Source organism: Aethalodelphis obliquidens, unplaced genomic scaffold, assembly GCF_003676395.1.
Source record: "Aethalodelphis obliquidens isolate GAN/ISIS:26980383/991018 unplaced genomic scaffold, ASM367639v1 scaffold6, whole genome shotgun sequence".
Taxonomy (NCBI): domain Eukaryota; kingdom Metazoa; phylum Chordata; class Mammalia; order Artiodactyla; family Delphinidae; genus Aethalodelphis; species Aethalodelphis obliquidens.
Window position 1 is genome coordinate 6,769,511 of NW_020837950.1, and position 23,857 is coordinate 6,793,367.

At 37.0% G+C, this 23,857-nt stretch overlaps 1 protein-coding gene across 2 annotated transcripts in view; it reads left to right on the forward strand.

Annotated features, from left to right (window-relative positions):
• GABRA2 (gamma-aminobutyric acid type A receptor subunit alpha2) overlaps positions 1 to 23,857 on the forward strand; it is a 121,727-nt gene that overhangs the window by 78,086 nt on the left and 19,784 nt on the right. For both annotated transcript variants that reach the window (XM_027104069.1, XM_027104070.1), the window contains one exon: positions 123 to 275. In XM_027104069.1, coding sequence (XP_026959870.1) covers positions 123 to 275 — 153 coding nt within the window. The remainder of the gene's footprint in view (positions 1 to 122; positions 276 to 23,857) is intronic.

The following is a 23,857-nucleotide window of genomic DNA, read 5'->3' on the forward strand; positions in this document are numbered from 1 at the left end:
TATGGGGCAAATTCTTTCCTTTTTTAAATCAGGGACTGTTCTTTGCCTAATCCCTTCCATTTCCAAAATGTTCAAACTATTGACTATTACAGTTTCTTAAGCTTCTTAAATTTTTCTTCTAGGTGAATATACCGTAATGACAGCTCATTTCCACTTGAAAAGAAAAATTGGGTATTTTGTGATTCAGACATATCTGCCTTGCATCATGACTGTCATTCTCTCCCAAGTGTCATTCTGGCTTAATAGAGAATCTGTGCCTGCAAGAACTGTGTTTGGTGAGTGAATAACTACATACTTTGCTGTGCAGCACATTTTGTTTCATGGCTTTCTTTCAAAAGCATTATCTCTCTTGATCTTCACCCCAGTAGTTTCTGGTATGCAGAGCAGGGAGTATTCATTTTGCCTTATAGATGAGGAAACTGAGGCTCAGAGAGGTACAATACAGAGTCAGTGTCACACTCTTAAAAAGGAATATAAGAAGTTCTCAAATCTTCTGAATTACATTGTCTTCTTTCTGTTAAATCATTTTGCTTATCAACGTTTCTTTCCATGTTAGTATAAGGAGAATATTCTTAGAGGTTTTAATGTAAAGTATAACAGTACCATATTTCTAAGCTATGTTTATTTTATTTTATTTTATTTTATTTCATTTCATTTCATTTTTTTGTTTGGTTTTTAGCTGAACAAAAATGACCTTAGTACTTTAAGTGAGAGAGAATAAGGGAGGAAGGGAAAGAGAGGGAGAAAAAGACTCCCTCATTCGCTACCAGTAGTGTGTTTAATAACAAAGTTAATTTTCTTGATTTAAACCATGCAGGGGAATTTGGTTACTGCTTTTTGGATATATGAACTAGGATGAGTACATTTTGTGACAAAGTAGATCACCTTTGTGTATTTGGTCCACTCATTCATCTAGGAAAGCTTTACTGAGAATCTACTAAGTTGGATATGGCATCAGGCCCTAAAGGTGCAAAAGCATATAAAATACAGTCCTTGCATTCAACTATCTTTGTACAGTGGAGGGCATCAGAATAAGCAGGAAAGATAATGGCAACACAAGGTGAAATCATTATAAAAGAGGCACATATAAACCATTAAAAAAGACAGGAGCATGGATCCTCCCTAAAAGGACTGATTAAGTAGCTGAGTCAACATTCGAGCTAATTCTTGAAGGATAAGTAGGAGTTTCCCAGACAGATGATATGGGACAAGAATCCTAGCCAAAAAAGGATAAAGTGTGCAGTGACATTGAAGGATGAAAGAACATAGTGTATTCAGTGACAGTGAGCTGTTTCAGTGTCAGTTGATATACATACAGATAGAAGTATAGCTTGAGGCTTAATGGGAAGTCCTTGTAGGCCATGCTAAGATAGTGTACCTTTATCTTATAGACTATAGTGTTTTGAGACCATAGACATGTGTAAGCTCTTAGAACAATGCCTGGCATTTAATATGTGCTATATAACTCTTGGTTATTCTTATTATCAATGGAGAAAACTCAATTTTATTCTCAATACTAGCAAAGAATGATTCAAAAAGAAATTTAAAAAATAATTTCATTTATAATGGTATCCAAGATAATAAAATACCTAGAAACAAATTTGACCACATAGGTGAAAGACTTGTCCACTAAAATCTATAAAACTTTGTTGAAAGAAATTAAAGAAGACCTAATTAAATGGAAAGACATCTCATGTTTTTTGAGAGGAAGACAATACTGCTAAGATAGAATTATCCCCAAAGCAATCTACAGATTGAATTCAATACCTGTAAAAAATCCAGTGGCTTTTTATTTTTTTGCAGAAATTCCAATCCTCAAATTCATATGAAATTGCAAGGGGCTCCAAATAGCCAAAACAATATTGAAAAAGAAAAAAAAAAATTCGCTGGACTCATACTTCCCAGCTTCAAAACCTAGTACAAAACTACATTATTCAAAACAGTGTGGTAGTGGCATAAGAATGGACATATAGACCAATGGAATAAAATTGAGAGTCCACAAACAAACAAACAACTATGGCCAATGGATTTTCAACAAGGGTGCCAAGACCATTCTGTGGGGAAATAGTAGTCTCTTCACCAAATGGTGCTGGGACAGCTCTATGACCACCATGTGCAAAGGAATGAAGCTGGACCCCTATCTCACTCCAGATACCACAGTTAACTCAAATGGATACAAAGCATTAATGTAAAATCTAGAAGTATAAAACTATTAGAAGAAAATATAGGATAAATCTTTATGATTTTGGATCTAGCCATGTATTCTTAGGTTTGACATCAAAAGCATGAGTAACAAGGAAAAAATAGATAAATTGGATTTCACTAAAATGAAAACTTTTGTATCTCAAATAACATTATCAATAATGTCAAAAGACAATTTACGCATGGGAGAATATATTTGCAAATTATATATCTGATAAGGGTTTAATATCCTGAATAAATAAAGAACTCTTAAAACTCAGACAAAAAGACCAAAAACCTGACTTTAAAAAATGGGCAAAGAACTTGAATGGACTTTTTTCTAAAGAAAATATACAAATAGCAACAAGCACAAGAAATGATGTATATCATTGTACATTAAGGAAACACAAATCAAAACCACAATAAAGTACATTTTATGAATACTAGGATGGCCAAAATAATTAACAAAACAAAAGGACATAAATATTGGTGAGAATGTGGAGAAATAGAAACATTCATATTGCTGGGGGAATATAAAATGGTACAGCTTCTGTGGACACCAGTTCAGCAGTTCCTCAAAAGGTTAAACATAGAATTACCATATCATCCAACAATTCCATTTCTAGGTATTACCTAAGACTAATGAAAACACATGTTTACATGGAAACTTGTACACAGGTATTTATGGCAGCATCATTTCTAATAGTCAAAAGATGGAAACAACCCAAATATCCTTCTGTGGATGAATGGATAACCAAAATGTAGTATATACTTACAGTAGAATATTATTCATCTATAGAAAGGATTAAATACTGATAACATGCTACAACATGTATGAATCTCGAAAACGTCATTCTAAGTAAAAGAGGGCAGATGAAAAGGGTCACATATTGTATGATTCCTTTCATATGAATTATCCAGAATAGGCAAATCCAGAGAGACAGGCAGCAGTTTAGTGGTTGCCAGTAGATGGATGCAGGGGAAAATGGGAAGTGATTTTGTAGTAAGAACAGGGTGTTTTAGGGTGATAAAAATGTTTTGAAACTAGAGAGAGATGATGGTTGCAGAACACTGTGAATGCATAAATGCCACTGAATTGTACACTTTAAAATAATTCATTGCATATTATGTGAATTTCATCTCCGTAAAATAATTTTTAAGTCACGAGTTTAAAAAAAAAATTGACGAGCACACCAAGGATTTCCCAGGATTTAGGAATCTTCTTAGATATCTATTTCAAAATTTGCAAATTATTGAATCAAAGACGAAAAAAAACTGACATGGCTAAAAATATGACAAAACTTCCTTTCAAATGACTTGAAAAATAAGGTTACATGATTTTCAGAGCACAAATAATACAGAAAATAGAGTTTCAGGGAAAAGTACATAATAATTAATAACAGAAAGGAAATGATTAGGACAGAGTTGATATTCCAGAAAGATCTAAATTTATATATAAATATATAGCATATCAGATAAAATTAAATGATGAAGTATTTGCTTAATAAAGGTTGTAAGGAAAACAAAATATTGCATTGAGGTAAATAAAGACAGATTTTATAGCATAAATCATAGAGAGGAATATGTTTTCAAAAAAAACCAATAGAAGACTACCTAAGTATAAGGAGAGATAAATAGATGGATAAATATTTAACAGTGAATCAACAGAATGTGTTAGTATCTAGGCTGCTAGGTTCAACTATAACAAATGTACAAAAGTTTCTAAAGACTGATTATAAAAATAACACATACAAAGTTAAAAATCCAGGCTATACGTGAATGTGTAAATTCATTTGTGTATGAATGATTCACAATACAGGTTTAAGGACCCAAAAGTCATATTGTCATGTAAATATAAACAGTTAGGTGGTAAAGGCATTCTTAGTATTATCTCTACAAGTTATTCTGTGTAACGTTTGTAATAAATATAATTCCATGTGAGTGTATGTGTGTATGTGTGTGAAAGTAAAAGCTAAAAATCCTACATCCCGTGTGGAATGAGATTTGAAACCTGCCCAGCCTCTTTATTCTCCACCCCCATTCTATCTTTCACTGTTTTCTGCCTCCTTAACATCATTCTCTGACCAATGCACAGCAGTTACCTAAGCAAAGTGTCTACCCTCTCCAAACTTCTCTCCCTGAATCCACAGTCAGGTCTACAAGCTGATTACCATTAAATCAGGTCTACAATATATCATTAAATCATCAGCCCTCCTCCTGCCTCAGAGGCTTTCTGTGGTGGGTAACCCCCCAAGTTAAAACAACAACAACAACAACTATTACAGTTAAGAAATTAATATGCCCTGGGACACAGATGCCAAAATTCTCAGCGTTTGAGGTCTGACTTTATGGGGTCAATAGAATAAGAAAACAGAGCAAATAAGACAGCAGGCAGAGGAGTTGAAATTAGAATGTGCATCCCTTTGATATTAGAAACTTTGTTCCATTGTATTAGGTTTTATCTATTCAGTTTTTTTTTATATTGCATTTATTTTGTGGTTGTAGGGGCAGCTTGGTATTTCAAAGATATATCTTCAAAGGGGCTGCCTACGTATCTTGCAATGATAGATGAGGAAAACCTCCTTTGACTTTCTCTGAGTGCTCACATCCAGTTCATTCAACACCAACAAACACTTACTGAGCACCTACTTACCACATGGTTCTAGATACTTGGGGTATGTCCTTGAACAAAACCAAACACCCTTACGATGAGGTAGTTGTTCTCTGTTGCCAACGGTACAAGAAAGCACTTGGGAAACTTCTAACCTTAAACTTCAGGTTTTGTGCTTTCAAGCCTCCTGTGACTAAACAATATATTTGCAATGTACAAACCTCATTTTGTGTTTGTATAAACATATAGCTTATTTTGTGAAATTGTGGCTTATGGTTTTTTTAGTTGCTTAACATCCTTCAGAACTTCCTATAAATAAGAATAGTGATAACGAGTTTGCCAATTATTGTTTGTATATTTGAAGCCAAATCATTTTTCAAATTTATGAGTAAGTTTATCTATGAATATATTACTACACATTAATATATGAACATATGAGTATATGAATAAAGTTTATATATAAGAAATATGTACTGGTATTTCTGTCTTAATATTATATTCATTATGGAATGGAGAGTTTTTTTCTATTAAGAACTAAAACCAAATAACAAACATCTGTTAGGGTGTATGTTTGTCTGGTAAAAGAGTACAGGGAGTTCAAATGCCTTATACTGCAAAGTTTGTACATACAAAGCACATTGCATTTGCAAGTGACTTACCTGCTTGTCTTATATTTTTGGAGTAACTAAAACTCCAGAAGGGATATGTTTGGATTGCTCATTTTTCTACATAGATCACAAATTTCCATGATTCAGTTTGACTGCTTATGTTAGGGAATTCAAAAGATAGTGGCTTGATTATATGAGGTGTTTCTTTTTTCTCATGTGAAAAAAATCCTCAAGTAGATCCTCCAAGACTAATATGATAATATCATGGGCATCAGGCAGTCTGTCTCTTTTCATCTTTCTTCTTTTATATCCCTAGCATGGAGTTTTGCTTCATTGTCCAAAATGGCTGTTGGTGCTCTAGGCATCACATTCATATCCAGGAACAGGAAGGAGTAAGCAAAAAGGGCAAAAGACCTGTTCCAGCTCTGTGTTTGCCATTAATAAACTTTCCCAGAAGTCCCTTCAAGCAATCTCTATTTATATATTATTAGCCTAACTTGGTCTCATAACCGGAGAGTCTGAGAAATTGCCACCCTGAATAAATTCCGTGTTCCAATATTATGATTGACTAAATATTGGATTGGGAGCTAGTGGTTTCTACTACAATAAAAAAAAAAAAAAGAAAAAATAGCAGTTTGCTATGAAGGTCATGAAATGATTAGGAGCACATATTCTGGAATCAGAGCACAGACATACCTTGTTTTACTGTACTTTATTGCACTTTGCAGATGTTGCATTTTTTACAAATTGAAGGTTTGTGGCAACCTTGCATCAAGCAAGTCTATTGGTGACATTTTTCCAACAGCATTTGCTCACTTCATGTCTCTGTGTCACATTTTGGTAATTCTCACCATATTTCAAACTTTTTTATTATTATTATATTTGTTTTGGTGATCTGTGACTAGTGACCTTTGATGTTACTATTATAAAAGGATTACAATTTACTGAGGGCTCAGATGATGCTTAGCATTTTTTTAGCAATAAAGTATTTTTTAATTAAGACAATACTATTTCTCACTTAATACACTATAGTATAGTGTAAACATAACTCTTACATGCACTGGGAAACCAAAAATTCCATGTGACTTGCTTTATTGTGATATTCACTTTATTGTGCTGGTCTGGAGCCAAACCTGTAATATGTCCAAGGTATGTTTGTATCTTGGTTCAAAATCTGGCTCTTCTATGATCAAATTAGGTAAGCTATGGAAAGTCTTTTTAAACCTCTTTGTACCTTAGTTTCATCCCTCTGTAAAACTGGGATTATAATATCTACCTCATTAGGTATTTTAGGGAATCAACACACAAACATACATTCATAGACACATGGAACACTTAGAATAATTCTGGCACATAGTAAATTCTATGTAATCGTTTGCTATTATTATTACTATTTATTATCTAATACTTAATTCTCTCCTTCTTATCAATAAATAGGTAAAGAGTGGTCAGATCTTGTTTTAGTTTAGGTTGGATATCCCAAGATGGCATATTTTGGGAGTTATGAACTCTATACACCTCTAGGTAAGACGTACCTGGGCAGTTATCCAACTTCTTTGATATTCATATCATCAGTGTTCAATTGTTTGAAGGGAATTTCAGAATTTTTGATATTCCTGTATTTAAGTGAAATACGCCAGTGTGTGTTCAGTTTTTAATTGAGTCTCCTTTGTTATGTCAAATGAAGCTCAAGTCAAGCGGACTTAAGCCTCTTTGTTAACTTTATTCTTAATTAATCATGAGCTTGTATAGATATCCATAAGAAACAACATCTTAGATGTGCATCCCATCTCAAAGTCCCCTAATTGAGTCTTATTGGTTAGACATGGGTCACATTCTTATCCCTGATACAATCATCATGGACAGGTTCACACCCCTCCTATGACCTCCCTTCCCCTAGCATCCACTCAGGCCTCTTTCTTATTTCATGAATATACTAGCCATTCACCTCTAAGGTTTGTCTTTTCCCTTTGCTTGGGTTTCTCTTTTCCCAGATATCTGTGTGGCTAACTCCTTCATTTCCTTCAGGCTTTTCTAAAATGTCATCTTCTTGAAGAGACCTACCTGACAATCTAACTTAAAATCGTGAACTGCTTCCCAATCCTGAATCTTCTGCTCCCGCTGGCCCTATTCTATGTTTTATTTTCCATTGCACATATCATCTTCCAACATTTTATAGAAAAAATATATACTTTTGTTTAATCTGCCTCCCCGACAAGAATTTAAATTTCAAGAGGGCAGTTATTTTTACCTCTTTTTAAGCTGATGGCCAATTAAGTAGGTTAAACTGAGGCAATAAGTAAATGGAAAATGATTTTAGATAGATGATAGACAGATAGATAGATAGTATAGATAAGCACATTTGTGAGTTCAATGAGAGTTAGGTTAGCAAAATTATAGAGACTAAAAGTGTCAAGTGGGGTACTTTCCTAATTTTTAAAATTAGGGAATCAGAGTGCTGTTTCCAAAAGAAGGTTGTATGGATACAGGGAAAAACAATAAGCAAATAAAACTTATTCATTGCAATAGGTTAGCCAACTGTGAAGTTTAGAAGGAACACAGGGCAGAGGGCTGCAGTCACTCTGACACTAACTGTAAGTTCAGGGAGTTCACGAAACCACTTTCAGAGTTGTTAATTCACTAAAAGAACTCACAGAACACAGTGAAAGCTGTTACACTCACAGGTATGGTTTATTACAGGGAAAGGATACAGATTAAAGCCAGCCACGGGAAGAAGCACATAGAGTCGAGTCCAGGCAAAGTACCAAATGCAGAGCTTTCATTGGCCTCTCCCCATGGAGTCAGGGACAGCAGTACTTTCCTGGCACTGATATGTGACAGCACATATTGCCAAGCAGGAAACTAACCTGCACCTTGGTGTCCAGAGGCTTTACTGGGGCTCTGTCACATGGGCATGGTTGATTGGTCTTGTGGCTGATCTCAGTTTCCAGCTGCTCAGGAGGTAGAGCTGATATGGCATGTTCCCAAACTCCCACCCTAAATTCAACTGTCACTATTGAGCTGCACCGAAGCCCCCAGGCAAAGCCACTCTTATCAAGTGTGACATTCCAGGCCTAGAAATCACATCCCAGAAGCTGAGAGCAAAGGCCTGACCTCTCTTTGGGTGTGGTTAAAATTCTATATTATGTAAACTGTATACATTATAAAACCAAATATTAAATATCTAATTATTAGACTATCATTTTGAGTTACCAATATATCCGCTTTCTTCATACCTTTCTCAATATTGCCACTAGTCTTCCTCCCTTCCCTCATGCTTACCTTCCCTTTATCCTGTTGCCCTCATCATTGTCTAGTTCCCTATAGGTCTCAACATTTGTCCTACTCTGGAGCATTTCTCCCCTCCACCAGCATGTCTGACAAGTTATTTAATATTAGAAATATCTTTTTTACAGTGGAATTGGTGAGTGAAAAACATGCTTCTTCATTTAGTTCAGGAAAGCTATATAATAAGTGGGCTCTGTGTACCCGTTACATGAAACACATACTATAGGTGATCATAAAAATGGCAGATAAGAAGAACATTCCACTTCAACTTTTGAGAAACCAGTCACCTACTGGGCAGAAAGTCCCTTAATAATGAGGTTATTGTAGTTTAATAAAGAGATAATCAAGATCTGAAGTAACAAATATAATAATAATAAAACAACTAATAATAATAAATAAAATTATTAAATAAAACAGCAAATAATGTTGAGCACTTAACTACATGTTTGAAAGAATATTGCACCAAAAATGAAGAGAGCTTCTGTTAGGTTCTGATTCCACCTCTAGATTAAGCAAGCATGTAACCTCTGTAAAGTCTAGATTTTCTCCACTATGAATAGATGTAAAACTTATGCTGTCTACCTCATTGGGATGCTAAGAGGATCCCTGAAACAATATGTGTACAGGTTTTATTAAATCTTAAAGTAAACATACATTTTTACTGTCTTATATATTCAACAAATAGCAAGCCTGAGTATTTTCTGAGAACCAAGGATACTGTAGAATGTTCTGTGAATCCAAGTGGTCTATGCCCGAAGGCATGAAGAGATAGGAAAGAGCACTGCATAAGAATTGAGCAAAAACTCCAAGCAAAGAGAAAGTTGAACTCATAGAAACAGAGAATAGAATCTCGGTTGCCAGGGGCTGGGTGTGAGGCATTAGGGAGAGGCTGATAAAAGGGTTCAAATTTTCAGTTATAAGATGGATAAGGTCTGAGGATCTAATGTATAACATGGTAACTATAGTTGATAATGCTGTACTGTGTAATTGAAATTTGCTAAGGGAATAGAACTTGTGTCTTCACCAAAAAGAAAGAAAAAAGGTAAATATGTGAGATGAGGTTAAGTAACTCTATGGTGGGGATCCTTTCATAATGTATATCAATTCATCACACTGTACACTTTAAATATATTACAATTTTATTTGCCAATTATACCACAATCAAGCTGAAAAGAACTTTAAAAAGAGAGAGAAAATCAGAAAATCACCTGGATACAGCTTCAGCCTATCTAGGCGAAAGAATCGGGGCAGCCTTAGAAGGAGACATGGACGGTTTTAATTGGAAAGTATGGAGAAAGTGCCAGCAGGAGTAGAATGTCTGGGTGGTAGCAGGATATGAAAGCAATGAACAGAAAGCCTGTGCAGGGCAAAAAAAAGTCTCTGCAAACCTCGTTCCAAATCCCTGTCTTCCACAAGGCATGGGCTGCAGAGCGCTAACAGGCTGCACACCTGGCATCCCAGAATTGACTTTGGCACAAGGCAGCACACGCTAATCAGCAAGCTGCCAGCCCACCAGCCACACTCCTCCCTGCTGGTAGACTCATCCCAGTCAGCCACTGCCAATTAGGAAAGTGACTGAAGCAAGATACGTTAATAAGCCATGGCAAGGAAGATTAGAAAGCTTTGCTGGTCCAAGTCTAGGGGCAGGTTTAGAAGTTGTTTCAGGAATATAGGTGCTTAAGCTTGATTGAGGAGAATGGATTATTAGTAAGGGCACAGGAAGAGAATTAAAAGTGTATGCTGTTACTTTGTAAGTGAATTTTTGTTTTTTTTTAGATTCTTTTCAGGACATGCCAATGTCACTTCAATACAGTTATAACCATTCAAGTTATGAGGGCAGATTATCCAATCCCATTTCCTACACTGAAATCTATGTGGTCATAGTGATGAGAAAAAAAATGTAAAGCGTGTTTCGGAGCACCTCTATGGGTTATATACTGTGTTAGAAACTTCAAATTTAATCACTATTTAATTCTGAAAAAAATATATCCCCAGTTAGGAAAGTAATTATTCCCCCTTTTCAGACAAGAATTTTGAAGTCCAAAAGTATCAAGAGACTACTCCATTATCAGACAGCAGGTCAGTAACAAAGAAAGAATTTGACCTCACACTCTCTGACTCTAATCTTTTCACTTTTTCTACGGCACCATTATGCCATCAAACTACTTTTTCCCTTTCTTTTTGGTTTTGTTTTCTTTTCTTTTAGAGCTTGAAATCAGAAATCTCCTGGGTGATTGCTTCAAACATAGGTAATTTCTGTTTGAGAGTCAGGCTTACTAAACATAGATCAGAACTAGAGGTGAATGTTCAGACTTGAACAATAGTTAACTTTTGGCATTAGCAGCTGCTTATTGAAGTATTTCAGATTGCTTGCCCTATTTCCTGCCCAGAAGTTGATACTGTCACATCATGGTATAGTAACTAATGCATTAAATGACTTTTCAAAGTTCTCTTCTGTCCTGGTGTCATATTCTGCATTTTTAAGCAAAATTAACCTAGTTAATCCAGGTCTTTAAAAGTATAGGTACTTATAATAGGTTCACCTTAGTCATTAGAAACTTCTGTTTAATTTTAATCTGAGGTGGAGAATTCTATGACTGCTTTTGACTGCATTCTGTAAAACCATTTCTTATAATGTACTTTGTCTTGGAACTCATCTGTGAAAGCTTGATAACCTTATAGAATATATAAGGGAGATTTTAGGTGTTTCAAGAGAAGGATTTTTTGTTACTGTCGTTGTTTCGTTTTGATTTTTTTTTTTAGGTTTTTTTTTTTAGTTGTTTTCTTTTTTCTTCACTTACGCCTTGAAATAACAAAGTGGAAAATAATAGATTTTTCTACTCTGATTATTTTACTATTTAAACGGGTTTAGATCATTAAATATTTATTTTCACTATAGCAAAATTTTGAGTGCATATTTATTCTTAGTTTTTTGTTTGTTTGTTTTTTGTTTTTGCGGTACGCGGGCCCCTCACTGCTGCGGCCTCTCCCGTTGCGGAGCACAGGCTCTGGACGCACAGGCTCAGCAGCCATGTCTCACGGGCCCAGCCGCTCCGCGGCATGTGGGATCTTCCCGGACCGGGGCACAAACTCGCGTCCCCTGCATCGGCAGGCAGACTATCAACCACTGCGCCACCAGGGAAGCCTTATTCTTAGTTTTTAAACTCTCAAAAAAATTAAAACTATTGTTTATTTTCAAATACCTACTAGTCTTTCAAGGAAATGATTTCTACTTGGGTGACTTTTTTCTGATAAAAATTATTTAATAATGCATTATTTATCACAAACAACGTAATATCTCCCTAGTTAGATCACCTCAGGGAGCTATAAGATACCACCATACCACCAAAACTATTAATATTTGAACAGTCACCTTGCATTTTATGACAATACAATTACAAGATTGAAATAATAAAAAGATTTGATAACAGTGGGGAGTTTATACAAGATAGTGTTTTCTGTGGTCTGTTCTTTTATTGCCTTATTGTCATCATACTGAATATATTATTTTCTTTTAAACTTATGAAATCAGAATATTACTGTTTTAGTTTAAGCTACTTTAACACAGTATCATAGATTCAGTGGTTAATAGACAACAGAAATTTCTTTCTCACAGTTTTGGAGGCTGAAAGTTGGATATCAGGACACCTGTATGGTGGGGTTCTGGTGAGAGGCCTCTCCTTCATTATAGGTTGCTGACTTTGTGTCCTCACGTGGCAGAAAGAGAGTGAGCTAACTCTCTGGCCTCTTCTTATAAGGACATTAATCTCATTAATGAGGGCCCCAACTTCATGACCACATTACCTATCAAAGTCCCCACCTCCATCACATCAAGGATTAGATTTCAACATATGAAACTAACATGCAGTTAGTTCATAACAATCACTGTGGTATTTAGCAGTTACGCTGGATTGAACTTCCCTGGGTAATGGAGCAGAGGTGCAGGGATCCCAGAAAGGCTGTTTTCAACCATTTTTAGATCTAGCCTTACCTTAACCAGAACTTCCACCTCATTCCTGATATCATTTGAGATTAGATGTAAACCATATGCTAGACTTCTTGGAAGTCACCTCTCAAATGTAATAGATTTTGACTGATGTTCTTGAGAGAGATTGGTCTTAAGTCATAACGACACTGCTGAATCCATATGATAGCATTAGGCTATCAAATCATGCCTAACTGAGGAGCTGAATCACATCCTTTTAGAAATCTAGGAATAGAGTAGTTCAGCAGTGAAGATAATGAGTTTAACAAGACCAGAAATCTGTGGATCCATTCTGAAAAGATTTTGGACATTCTTGGAACAATGGAAGAACAGAGAAGAATCCAGTTCAAGGCTTTCCTTTCTCTTTCCCTGTGAGCCACATTAGATTATTTCTTAAGGTGGGAAATGAATAAAACAAAATAGCCCAAGGCTTTCTAGGCAACCATTTAAGCAGTGTAATCCTTAGGTGTCTTGATTTTTTTCTTAAACCACCACTAGATGGGACTCTTGCATCCTTGGTTTGGATTCTTAGCTGCTTTATCTACATATTGGGGGCCTAAACAACTCAGAAATAACAGGGAAGCTATAGCACTTTTTATTTGACAGGTTCCAAATGGGACATTTGCATGTATCATTTAATGTTCAAGTATATAAAATACTATTTTATAATATATCATAATTCCCATTTTAGAGATAAAGTCACTGAGGCTGAGAGAGAGAAGGTGGCAGGGAGAGGGAGAGAGAAAGGAGGATAATTTAACATTTGTTGGACAATTCTATGTACCAGGCATACATGCTCATACTCTATCCTCTCAACAATCCCCCTCCCACCAAAAAAAAAATCATTTACATTTTACAGATGGAAATGAAGCTTAGCAAGGTCACAGAGCTGCTGTGGCAGAAGCAGAATCCAAATCTGTGCCTGATTTTACTGCACATTGTCTCTATGTATAAGCCATTTCTCAAGCAATCGAAACATTTTAATACACGATATAACTTTAAAATGTATAAAGAGCTTAGAGGCTGAATTGTTAGATTCATGATTTTGAAAAAGACACTCTATGGACATATAATTGGCTTTGAAAAAGAAGACCATTTATAGACTAGGCAGTACAATTTTTTTTTTTTTTTTTTTTTTTGCGGTATGCGGGCTTCTCACTGCTGTGGCCTCTCCCGTTGTGGAGCACAGGCTCCGGACGCACAGGCTCAGCGGCCATGGCTCACGGGCCTAGCCACTCTGTGGCATGTGGGATCTTCCCGGACCGGGGCACGAACCCATGTCCCCTGCATCGGCAGGCAGACTCTCAACCACTGCACCACCAGGGAAGCCCTAGGCAGCACAATTTAGTGAAGAGTGTGGACTTCTGAGGCAGACTGCCTGGGTTTGTATTCCACCTCTACTACTTGCTAACAGTGTGATCTTTAGTAAGGTAGTCAGCCTCACTTAGCCTCAGTTTCCTTAACTGTAAATGAGGATAATAATAATACCGAACTCACAGGGTTGTTATGAGAATTAAACAAATTAATACACGAAAAGTTCTTATAATAAGATGTGGCATATAGTAGGTGCTCCTAAATGATACTTTTTTATCCTATCTGGAGTAATGTAAGAATATGCGATTTAAGTGGAAAAGGCATCAATTTACACTATCTTTATATTCCATTTATATTACAGTGTTGTGATTAAACCTCTGTTTCATTCTAAAGCTTATTAGCTTCTTAACCTGTATGTTCCTTCTTATAGAATTTGTGAATATGGTCTCCCAGTGTTACTGTTCACAGATTTTTGAATTAATTATTTCATTTGATGAATCAACAAAAAATAAGGATTTACTCTTGCCAGAATCTGAATGAGGTGGTAGCATTTCCACGTGCCTATAGGCTGCTCAGAGTATGGAGGAGTGAGAGAGACATGTAAATAAATAAGTGGTATAGAGGATCATAGGGGCTGGGAGAGAAATATTCCAAAATAAGGTAAGAGCAAAAAGAAGGAAACAGTTAAATCTGAGGAAGTCAGAGAAACCCCAAGAGAAGAAGAATCGATTCAAGCCTTGCAAATTAGCATAATGGAAAAGGCCATATTCTAAGCAGAGGGTGCGCAGTTATCAAAAGCAACATGGAGCATATGAAGAACAGCAGATTACTGCTCGGTGTATCTCAGGCATGGGATTCATTTGTTTGTAAGGATGGTTAGACAGAGGCCAGTTCGTGTACAGCCTTACATTCCACGCTAAAGCCATGGAAACTGCTTGAAGGGTATTTTAGTGAGGGAGTAAACTGGAGGCATTTGAGTGTAGGGGAAGACTATTATGGGGAATATTGTATACATAGATTGAAATGGTATTAGTGATGGAGGGTGACTAGTTAAGAGACAATTGATATTATCTGGGTGAGAAATAATGAAGGCCTGAATAGGACAATGAATATTGGTGGAGAAAGAGTTATAGATCTGAGAGAAGCTAGGGAGGAAGAATATGCAGGACATGGTGAATCTGAAGGGGAGAGAAATTAGGCATTGCAGAATACTCCTAGATTTCTACTTGAGTGACTAGATAAATGTAACGTCATTCCCTACAATAGAGAATTATGGGAGATGTGGTAGGTTTTGGCTTAGACTATAGGTTCAGTTGTGAAGGCTTAAAACTTGAGATTTCTATGGGACTTAACAGTGTGGGATTATTATAAAAGGTTTCTCTGATCTCTCTGTCCTTAGTCTCACTATTCTTCATTCCGTTCTACACAGTGTGGCAAGAGTGATCTTTCTAAAACTCAAATCTAGTCACATAACCCTCTCCTGCATGAAACTTTTCCATGACTGTACGTTACAGCCATTGACTGAAACACCATGTTTATGTGGCCTTCATGGGCCTCCCCAACCTAACCTGTTGTGAGGGTACCTTTTGCTACATGGACTTACATTAGACCCAGGAACATGTTTTTTCTTCATTGAACGTATTCCTCAGACTCTTCAAATTTCCTTTTATATATCACTTCCTGTAGGAAGCCTTCTCTGATCCCAAAATCTTGGACAGGTACTTTTTAGGCAGTTTCAGAGCACCCCATATTTTCTCTGTTATTTATTACACCATCTGCAAAATTTGCCTATTGATTGTCTGCTTCTTCCAGTAGATTATATTCTCCCTGAGCATATAATTCATATTTTTGTATACTCATGTATAACAAAGTGCAGACATGTAATAGACTGGATAGATTTTTAATTAAAAAACTAGGGCTTGCCTGGTGGCGCAGTGGTTGAGAATCCGCCTGCTGATGCAGGGGACACAGGTTCATGCCCCGATCTGGGAAGATCCTGCATACCACGGAGTGGCTGGGCCCATGCGTCCGGAGCCTGTGCTCCGCAACGGGAGACGCCACAACAGTGAGAGGCCTGCGTACCGCAAAAAAAAAAAACAAACTAATATCGGGCTTCCCTGGTGGCGCAGTGATTAAGAATCCGCCTGCTAATGCAGGGGACACAGGTTGGAGCCCTGGTCCAGGAAGATCCCACATGCCGTGGAGCAACTAAGCCCATGCGCCACAACTACTGAGCCTGCACTCTAGAGCCCGTGAGCCACAACTATTGAGCCTGCATGCCACAACTACTGAAGCCCGTGTGCCTAGAGCCCGTGATCTGCAACAAGAGAAGCCACCGCAATGAGAAGCCTGAGTACCGCAGCAAACAGTAGCCCCTGCTTGCCGCAACTAGAGAAAGCCCACGCACAGCAATGAAGACCCATCGCAGCCAAAGATAAAAATAAATAAATTAATTAATTATTTTAAATCTAAAAAAAAAAAATTAATGTCATATAGGAAGCTCAATAAACTTTTATTGAGCTCATTAGAGATATGCAGAAGATGGCCAGAGTGAGATATTTGGCACTGGAGTTCATAAGATACATTCTTAAAGATATTTGTCATGTAGGAACAGGCTAGGAAATGAGAGTAAATTATATTGCCCAGAGAGAACAGTAAAGTTAGAGGAGTAGAAGAGCAATTATGTTACCTTGTGGAATCTGAACAATCGAGCTACGAGTGGTAACGAACGGCCTACAGAGAGAACTAAAGAAGAGACAGAATGTGCATGGAAATAGTAGGTCTAGAATCTCTATTTTGATAGGACCAAACTATTGGGAAGTGGGCCTTGGGACTGTCTCAAAGCTGCATTTGCAAAGCAAGCCCATTGGAATAACTTGCAGGAGGCCAGTGTACATAGGTATGTAGAGTTTTGCTTTAGTAGGTAGTTTGATACGTTAGAGGGTTAATATAAAACACTCCTTTCTTCCTTTCCCAATTTTTCAGATAATTTATATAGTCTGTGCCTAAAGCATCACAGGCCTCCATCTGTCAGAGATGATTAGTTATTCCCTAATAACTTACAGAACATTAGAAGTCTCAATTCTAGCTGTGTACATCAAGTGAACACTACACTGACTTGATGTACACACCCACTCATTTCCCTGCCTCCTTTACTGCTAGATGTGGCCATACGACTAAGTTCTCAAAGACATGTGTACCTGATTTATTCAATCAGCTTGCCTAATATTTGTTCCCCCACTAACTGGCTTGACTATATTTTTGGCAAAAATATTACTTGTAAAATCTGGCCAAATTATTTAATGCTTCACTACAAGTATAAGCAAAATCATATTTTAAGATTGAAAGTAAGAAGAAAATTCATACAATAATGTTACTGACCCTAATTTAACATCTATGCACACTAATTGTTAAATTAATAAGATATTAAGAACCTAAATATTTTATGTGCCCCTCCTTCTCCCTCCCCTCTTGTTTGCTGGAATGCAGGCCAAGTGCTGGCAAGCCCTCTTCAACCTCAAGGACATGGGCACTACCTTAAAAATGGCAGAGAAACAAGAAAGAGGAAGCCTAGGTCTCTGATACCACAACAATCATACCCTTGGATGTCTTCCACCACAATTGTTAAATGAGAGAGAGGATGAGGCGGTACTTTCATTTTATCTTGTCTGCTTTCCTACTTGCTCACTCCAGAGAACAGTCTTTAGTTGGTGCTTAGCTTAATAACTTTTCTAAGAACTAACCATAACATTAGTATATTTATGTAATTTTACATATGTATATATTACATGTATAACTATATATGTTATATATATATACATTATATATTAGTATATAGTACACCATATACTATGTACACACTATTTTGTGTGTGTGTATATACATATATAATGTTACATATATAATATTTTGATTAGACTTATGGAGCATATAAAATATTTACTTAAAACTGTTTAAATGATCGGACATCTCTTAATCCCAAATCTTCCAAGGCATCCACTTCCCTAGTCATTGAATTCTGGGAAAAAAATAGCTAGTATCAGACTGTTTCTGTGTATTTATGTATTTAACCCCAAACACACACAAACATACCCACTCATTTATAATATATGTCTATATCCACACAAATAGGTGTATTTGCTTCAAAACTATATTTATTAATCCTTTCAGTTAGAAAAGATGTGCCAGACACTTTGCTAGACCTTAGCAACACAAGGTAAACAAAAAAGATGTTATTCCTACACTCAAAGAGGTTACAGTCTGTTTGAGGAGAAGGGAAGGTAAACAATGGTTTATATTATGATATGTTATGTTCTGGGAATATTCAGCGTACTCTCTGATAACCTGGAAGGGGCACTCAACACAGACTTGGTATATTAATTGATCCTCATAGCTTGAGGCTCCACCACTGAGGCCCCAGAGTTCCTGAATATTCATATGCATGTATGTATATATACTTTCACATACACTGATTGCAAATAAACTGCAGTCTGTACCCATGAAGGTTCTTAATATCTTATTAATTTAACAACTATTGTGCATAGATGTTAAATTAGGGTCAGTAACATTATTGTTTGAATTTTCTTCTTACTTTCAATCTTAAAATATGATTTTGCTTATGTTTGTAGTGAAGCATTAAATAATTTGGCCAGATTTTACAAGTAATATTTTTGCCAAAAATATAGTCAAGCCAGTTGGTGGGGGAACAAATATTAGGCAAGCTGATTGAATAAATCAGGTACATATGATTAAAAATTTGGTTGATTTCTTGAATTTTCCTGTTTTTAACAAGTTATTATTATTTTTTTTTTTTTTTTTTTTTACGGTACGCGGGCCTCTCACTGTTGTGGTCTCTCCCGTTGCGGAGCACAGGCTCCGGACGCGCAGGCTCAGCGGCCATGGCTCACGGGCCCAGCCGCTCCGCGGCATGTGGGATCTTCCCGGACCAGGGCACGAACCCACGTCCCCTGTATCGGCAGGCGGACTCTCAACAACTGCGCCACCAGGGAAGCCCAACAAGTTATTTTTAAATGATGTCAATATAGTGATATAAAAATACTCTGACCTTATAATTCATTTTAATTCATTTTTATATGTCTTCAAATTTCTTCTTTTAAGATGCAGTTAGCAGGAACACAGGGAACTGTTAGAGCATCTGTTTCAAATTTAATTGTGCTGGCCAAATGCAGAGATTTATGAATTTGCCTTGTTGACTATCAGTCATCTGCTGATACCAGTTCATTCTTTACTTCCAGAAGGTTGTCTATATTATATTGATTCATTACCTTGCTAAATATTACCTAGCTTTTCTGATTAACTGTCAAACTCAACCACCCAGACACAACCAGAAACCCAGAAGAGAAAAAATATACGTATGACTAATAACATGGGAAGTTATAAAAAATCATGTATTAAAATCAAGGCGCTGAGCTTCAGGTTTCAGCACTGACATGTGAAGAGCTTGCAAGCTGTCACTCCCATCCTTACAATACGAAAAAGCTAAACAAATGAAAATTAAGGGCTTTTACTGCATTCGTACAAGAATCAAGGTGACAGGCAAACTGCCATCCCAAATTGTGAAGAGGCAGACACACTGAGAGACACAGCTAAGATTTTCTTTTTACCTGAAAGAGATGCTGCTTAAGCATCTGGTAGAGGCACTTGAATGGTCATTGTCATGAATTGTTAGAAACTGAGCGTGTACTCATGTGAAAGTAAGAAACTCCTAAGGCCACAATCTTATGGGGGATTCCCACATATTCGTGGGTTTTACCTCCCCGGAACCCCACTAGATTCTCAAGGGAAAGATCTGAGAAATATCCATTCTTGACAATGGCAGAGGAAAGGGTAAGGGAGAAGAAGCTTTTTGAAATATACCCAGAGCCTTCTCCATAGCCAAAGCCCGTGTCCAGGGGAAGGGACTTGGCCAGAGCCTCATCCCAGCTGACAGAAGGCCAGTCTTACTCTCTCACCTAAGGAGGTTTGAGGAAATGAAATACTATCAACAGAGATCAGAGCATCAAGGAAATAGATTGGGCATGCTACAGCCACTGCAAGGAGTAAGCAGAATGGGGAAGAAAGCTGTACAAGTGGAGAAACACTCGCGAAGCTACAGTCTGAGACGCGGGCTGCCTAAAAGCCTGAGATCTAATCAGAAGATTGTAGACCAGTCTCCCTTCCGTACACCTTACCGGCCACGCCAAGGTGACGCCCGTAGAAGAGCAGCAGCTTACAGCAGAAAGAGCTGAAGACACAGACTCCCTGGTAGGAGGAGTAGCTAGGGAAGTCCAAAGTCAAAAGGGGAAGCCAAAGCAAGAACACAAAAAAACCCTTGAATCCTGCGGCACCTATAATGACAGCAAACATTAAACACAGCCAACCTCTAGCCAAGTTAACATAAATCCTACCCTTAAGGTCTATTTATCTCCGTTCCTATTACCCAAATCAACATGATCAGCTTTCAACAAAAATTTATCAGTGATGCATGCCAATTATATCTTAATAAAACTTGGGGAAATTTTTTGAAGGCATGCCAAAAGGAAAAATAAAAAACAAAACACACACACACACACAAAAAAAAAACACAGGTGGAAAAGAAAAAGCAAACAACAGAGCCAGACTCAGACATGCCGGGGATGTTGGAATTATTAGGCAAGGAATTTAAAATAACTGTGATTGATATGTTAATGTCTCTAATGGAAAAAGGAAACAACATCCAAGAAGAAATCAGTTATATAATTAGAGAGATGGAAACTCTAAGAATCAAAAGGAATGATAGAAATTTTTTAAAAAAACAACACAATAACAGAAGTGCCTTTACTGGGCTCATCAATCAACTCAATAAGGCTGAGCTTGTCTGTAGATCATTAGAAACCTCACAGACTGAAATTCAAACAGGAAAAGAAAATTGAATAAACAACAACAAAAACAAAACAACAAAGCATTCAGGAACTGTGCTACCATTTTAACAGGTATAACATAGTCATAATTGGAATATCAGAAGAAGACAGTAAGAACAGAAGAAATATTTGACATTAACAGGCTGAAACTTGCCAAATATTAATGACCCAACCATAGGTCCAAAAGCTCAGAGAACACCAAGAAGGATAAATACAAAACAAATCAAAACAAACAATAAACATACCTAGTCATATCGTATTCAAACTACAGTAAACAAAAGGCAAACAGAAAATGCTGGAGAAAAATAAAGAAAATAGCAACCACCTTAACTATAGAGGAACAATAGCCAGAGTAATCTTTTAAACAAGAAATACTGACCATGTCACTAACCAGTTCAAAATGGACTCTGTAAAGCTTTCCCATTGCTCTTGAAAAGAATTTATATCACCTGAACACCATCAAACAGGCCCTGGATAGTCTGGCTCTTGCCTCCCCCTCTCTCCTCTTCTTCACGAAACCCTTCTCTTCTGCCTTCCCACCTTGCAGGATTCTCTCCATGCCTCACAATGTCATGTTTCCCCATTCTCTGGGCTGGGTCCTGTGCATATTCTTTCCTCAGTCTAGTATTATCTTCCGTTGTCTGGTGGCCATTTTAATTTATCCCTTCATTTCCTTGGGGAAGTCTAACCCAAATTCCCGTCTAGGTAGGTCACCCCGTTACAGTTCATCATAGACCCTGCCCACTTGTGATGTTATGTTACTTTGTGCTCTTTTGAGAAAATGTCTTGTAGAGAGCTGATTTGGTTTGGCTCGCATTCCATTCACAGCTCCACAGAGCCCAGCACAGAACGGGAACTCAGTGCCTACTTGCTTTATAAAAGAAGGGAGAGATTTCTTGCCATTATCCTAATAAGTAAAGGCTTATCAATTACAGATCATTGGGGGAGTAGTTTCAATTAAAAAACGATTTAACGACCTCCTGCACTCTGCTATGCACTATTTATTTAAAAACTACTTAATGATCTCCTACCCTCTGTTATGCACACTTTTACATTTCGGGGAGAAGAAGACAAACAAACTGTAATCCATATAGTTTATTGGGGATATACAGTCATGTAAACCAACAGAAAATTTTAAAAGGACACGACCTATGGAGGTATGCATAGGACCAGGTCATAGGTGCCTATTTTTTTTCCTTTATGGATGAAATCCTGCAGAAAGAACAAGTTGAGCTGTGTGTACTGCAGCATTAGTCCAATGTGCATTCTTTAGGTGCAGGAATCTCTGCTATTTTGTTCATTGGTATGTTCCCAGTGCCTACAAAAAGTACCTGCAGTAAGTAGGTACTCAATAATTTAAGAGAAGAAATAGGATTTAACTAGGTAAAAAAGAAGGATGTGTGACAAGGAAAAGATTCTAGGGAGAGGAAACCATGTGTTGCCCAAACTGACAGAATATGAAAATGACTTCATTCTGATCGCAGAGGCCTTTCATTGAGAAAGGGACATCAAGATACAAAGGGTTTGGGGAAAGGGATATGAGTTTTGATTTATTAAATCCATGATGTATTCAGGTAATCATAAAGAAAACTTTGTAATCCCTCACAGTGTTGTCTACATTATAATTAACCTTTCGATCATGTTCTTCTAGATTATAATCAATAGTTCACAAATTTTAAATTAGTGGAATTTGAGATAATTAGGTTTTAGGGCAATGATATGCTATCCAAGTTCTAATTTCTGTCTCTAACACATAGAAGTTTCAACTTTTTTGTTATTCAGATGTAGTACAGTTATGCATTAAAATTTCAACCTTAGAAATAAACTAAAATTACAACCTTTCATACTGCACTTATACTGTATTTGTAAATGTTATTATTATCATTTTTCGGGGGATGGGGTGATTATTGCTTTGTCCATTGGGCTGAAGGGGCAGGCGGGGGTGGGGTGGGGAATCCACCATTTTGTTTCCAGGATGTCTGTTGTTTCTGCCATTTCTAGCAGTAGCCAGCAGGTGGTATCAAACAATCTTACATTTCTGTTCTATTGCAGTTTTTGTGCCTGTTTGGTTTCTGACACTTCTTCCTAACTTCCTAACTTCCCACACCCTAACCACAAACAAGCATTTGATGGGGATAAAGGTCTCAAGGAGTATTTTATTTTATTTTTCTGATTTAAATAGGTCCTGACTTTGCTTTCAGAGTGATGTTTTTTTTCTCACACACACTGAGGTGTCTTTTTTATAACAGAGGCATTGCTTTACATGCAGTAACTCCTTTGGTTGCTATAACAACAGGATGGGAAAACACTATACCTAATCCCCACTTTACAAATGAGGAAATTGTGGAACGAAGAGGCTAAGAAATTTCCCTAAGGTCACGTAATTAGAATTCAGGCATCTGGCCTTGGAGCCCACAGTCTCAGTCTCTGTGCTGAAATCATTTCCCCTGATTTGATTTTCTCCTTTCAGTGTATATTTTCACTCAATACTTAGCATTTCTTTACTTTGACACCATTTTCTCAGCTACTATGAGTTGAGGTTTTTGGCACCTACACCTTGAAATAAATATTACACAGAATAAAATCAGAATATAAAATAGCTATACATTAGATATTGTCTGTGTATGGGAAATGGTCACATAGTTTTCACATATATGCATAGAATTTTAGGGCTGAAAGCACTTTAAAATACCTACCTTTTATTTTACTGAAAAAGCAACTTAGGGTTCCCAAAGAAGCATTGGGATTTGGTGGTCACACAGAGGTGATAAGGGAAGACACAAGTCTGTTAAAGTAATGTTGTGGGAACATTCATTTATGGAGGCCCTACTAGGTATAGAAGAATGCCCATTGTTGGGAGATGGGCTTGTGGAAGGTTTGTGAGGTTTCTAGCTAAGTGCAGCTCTTTAATTCTTAGCTCTTCTATCTACAGTGTAATGGGACCAGGCTAGACTCAACTAGCAGACAGAAA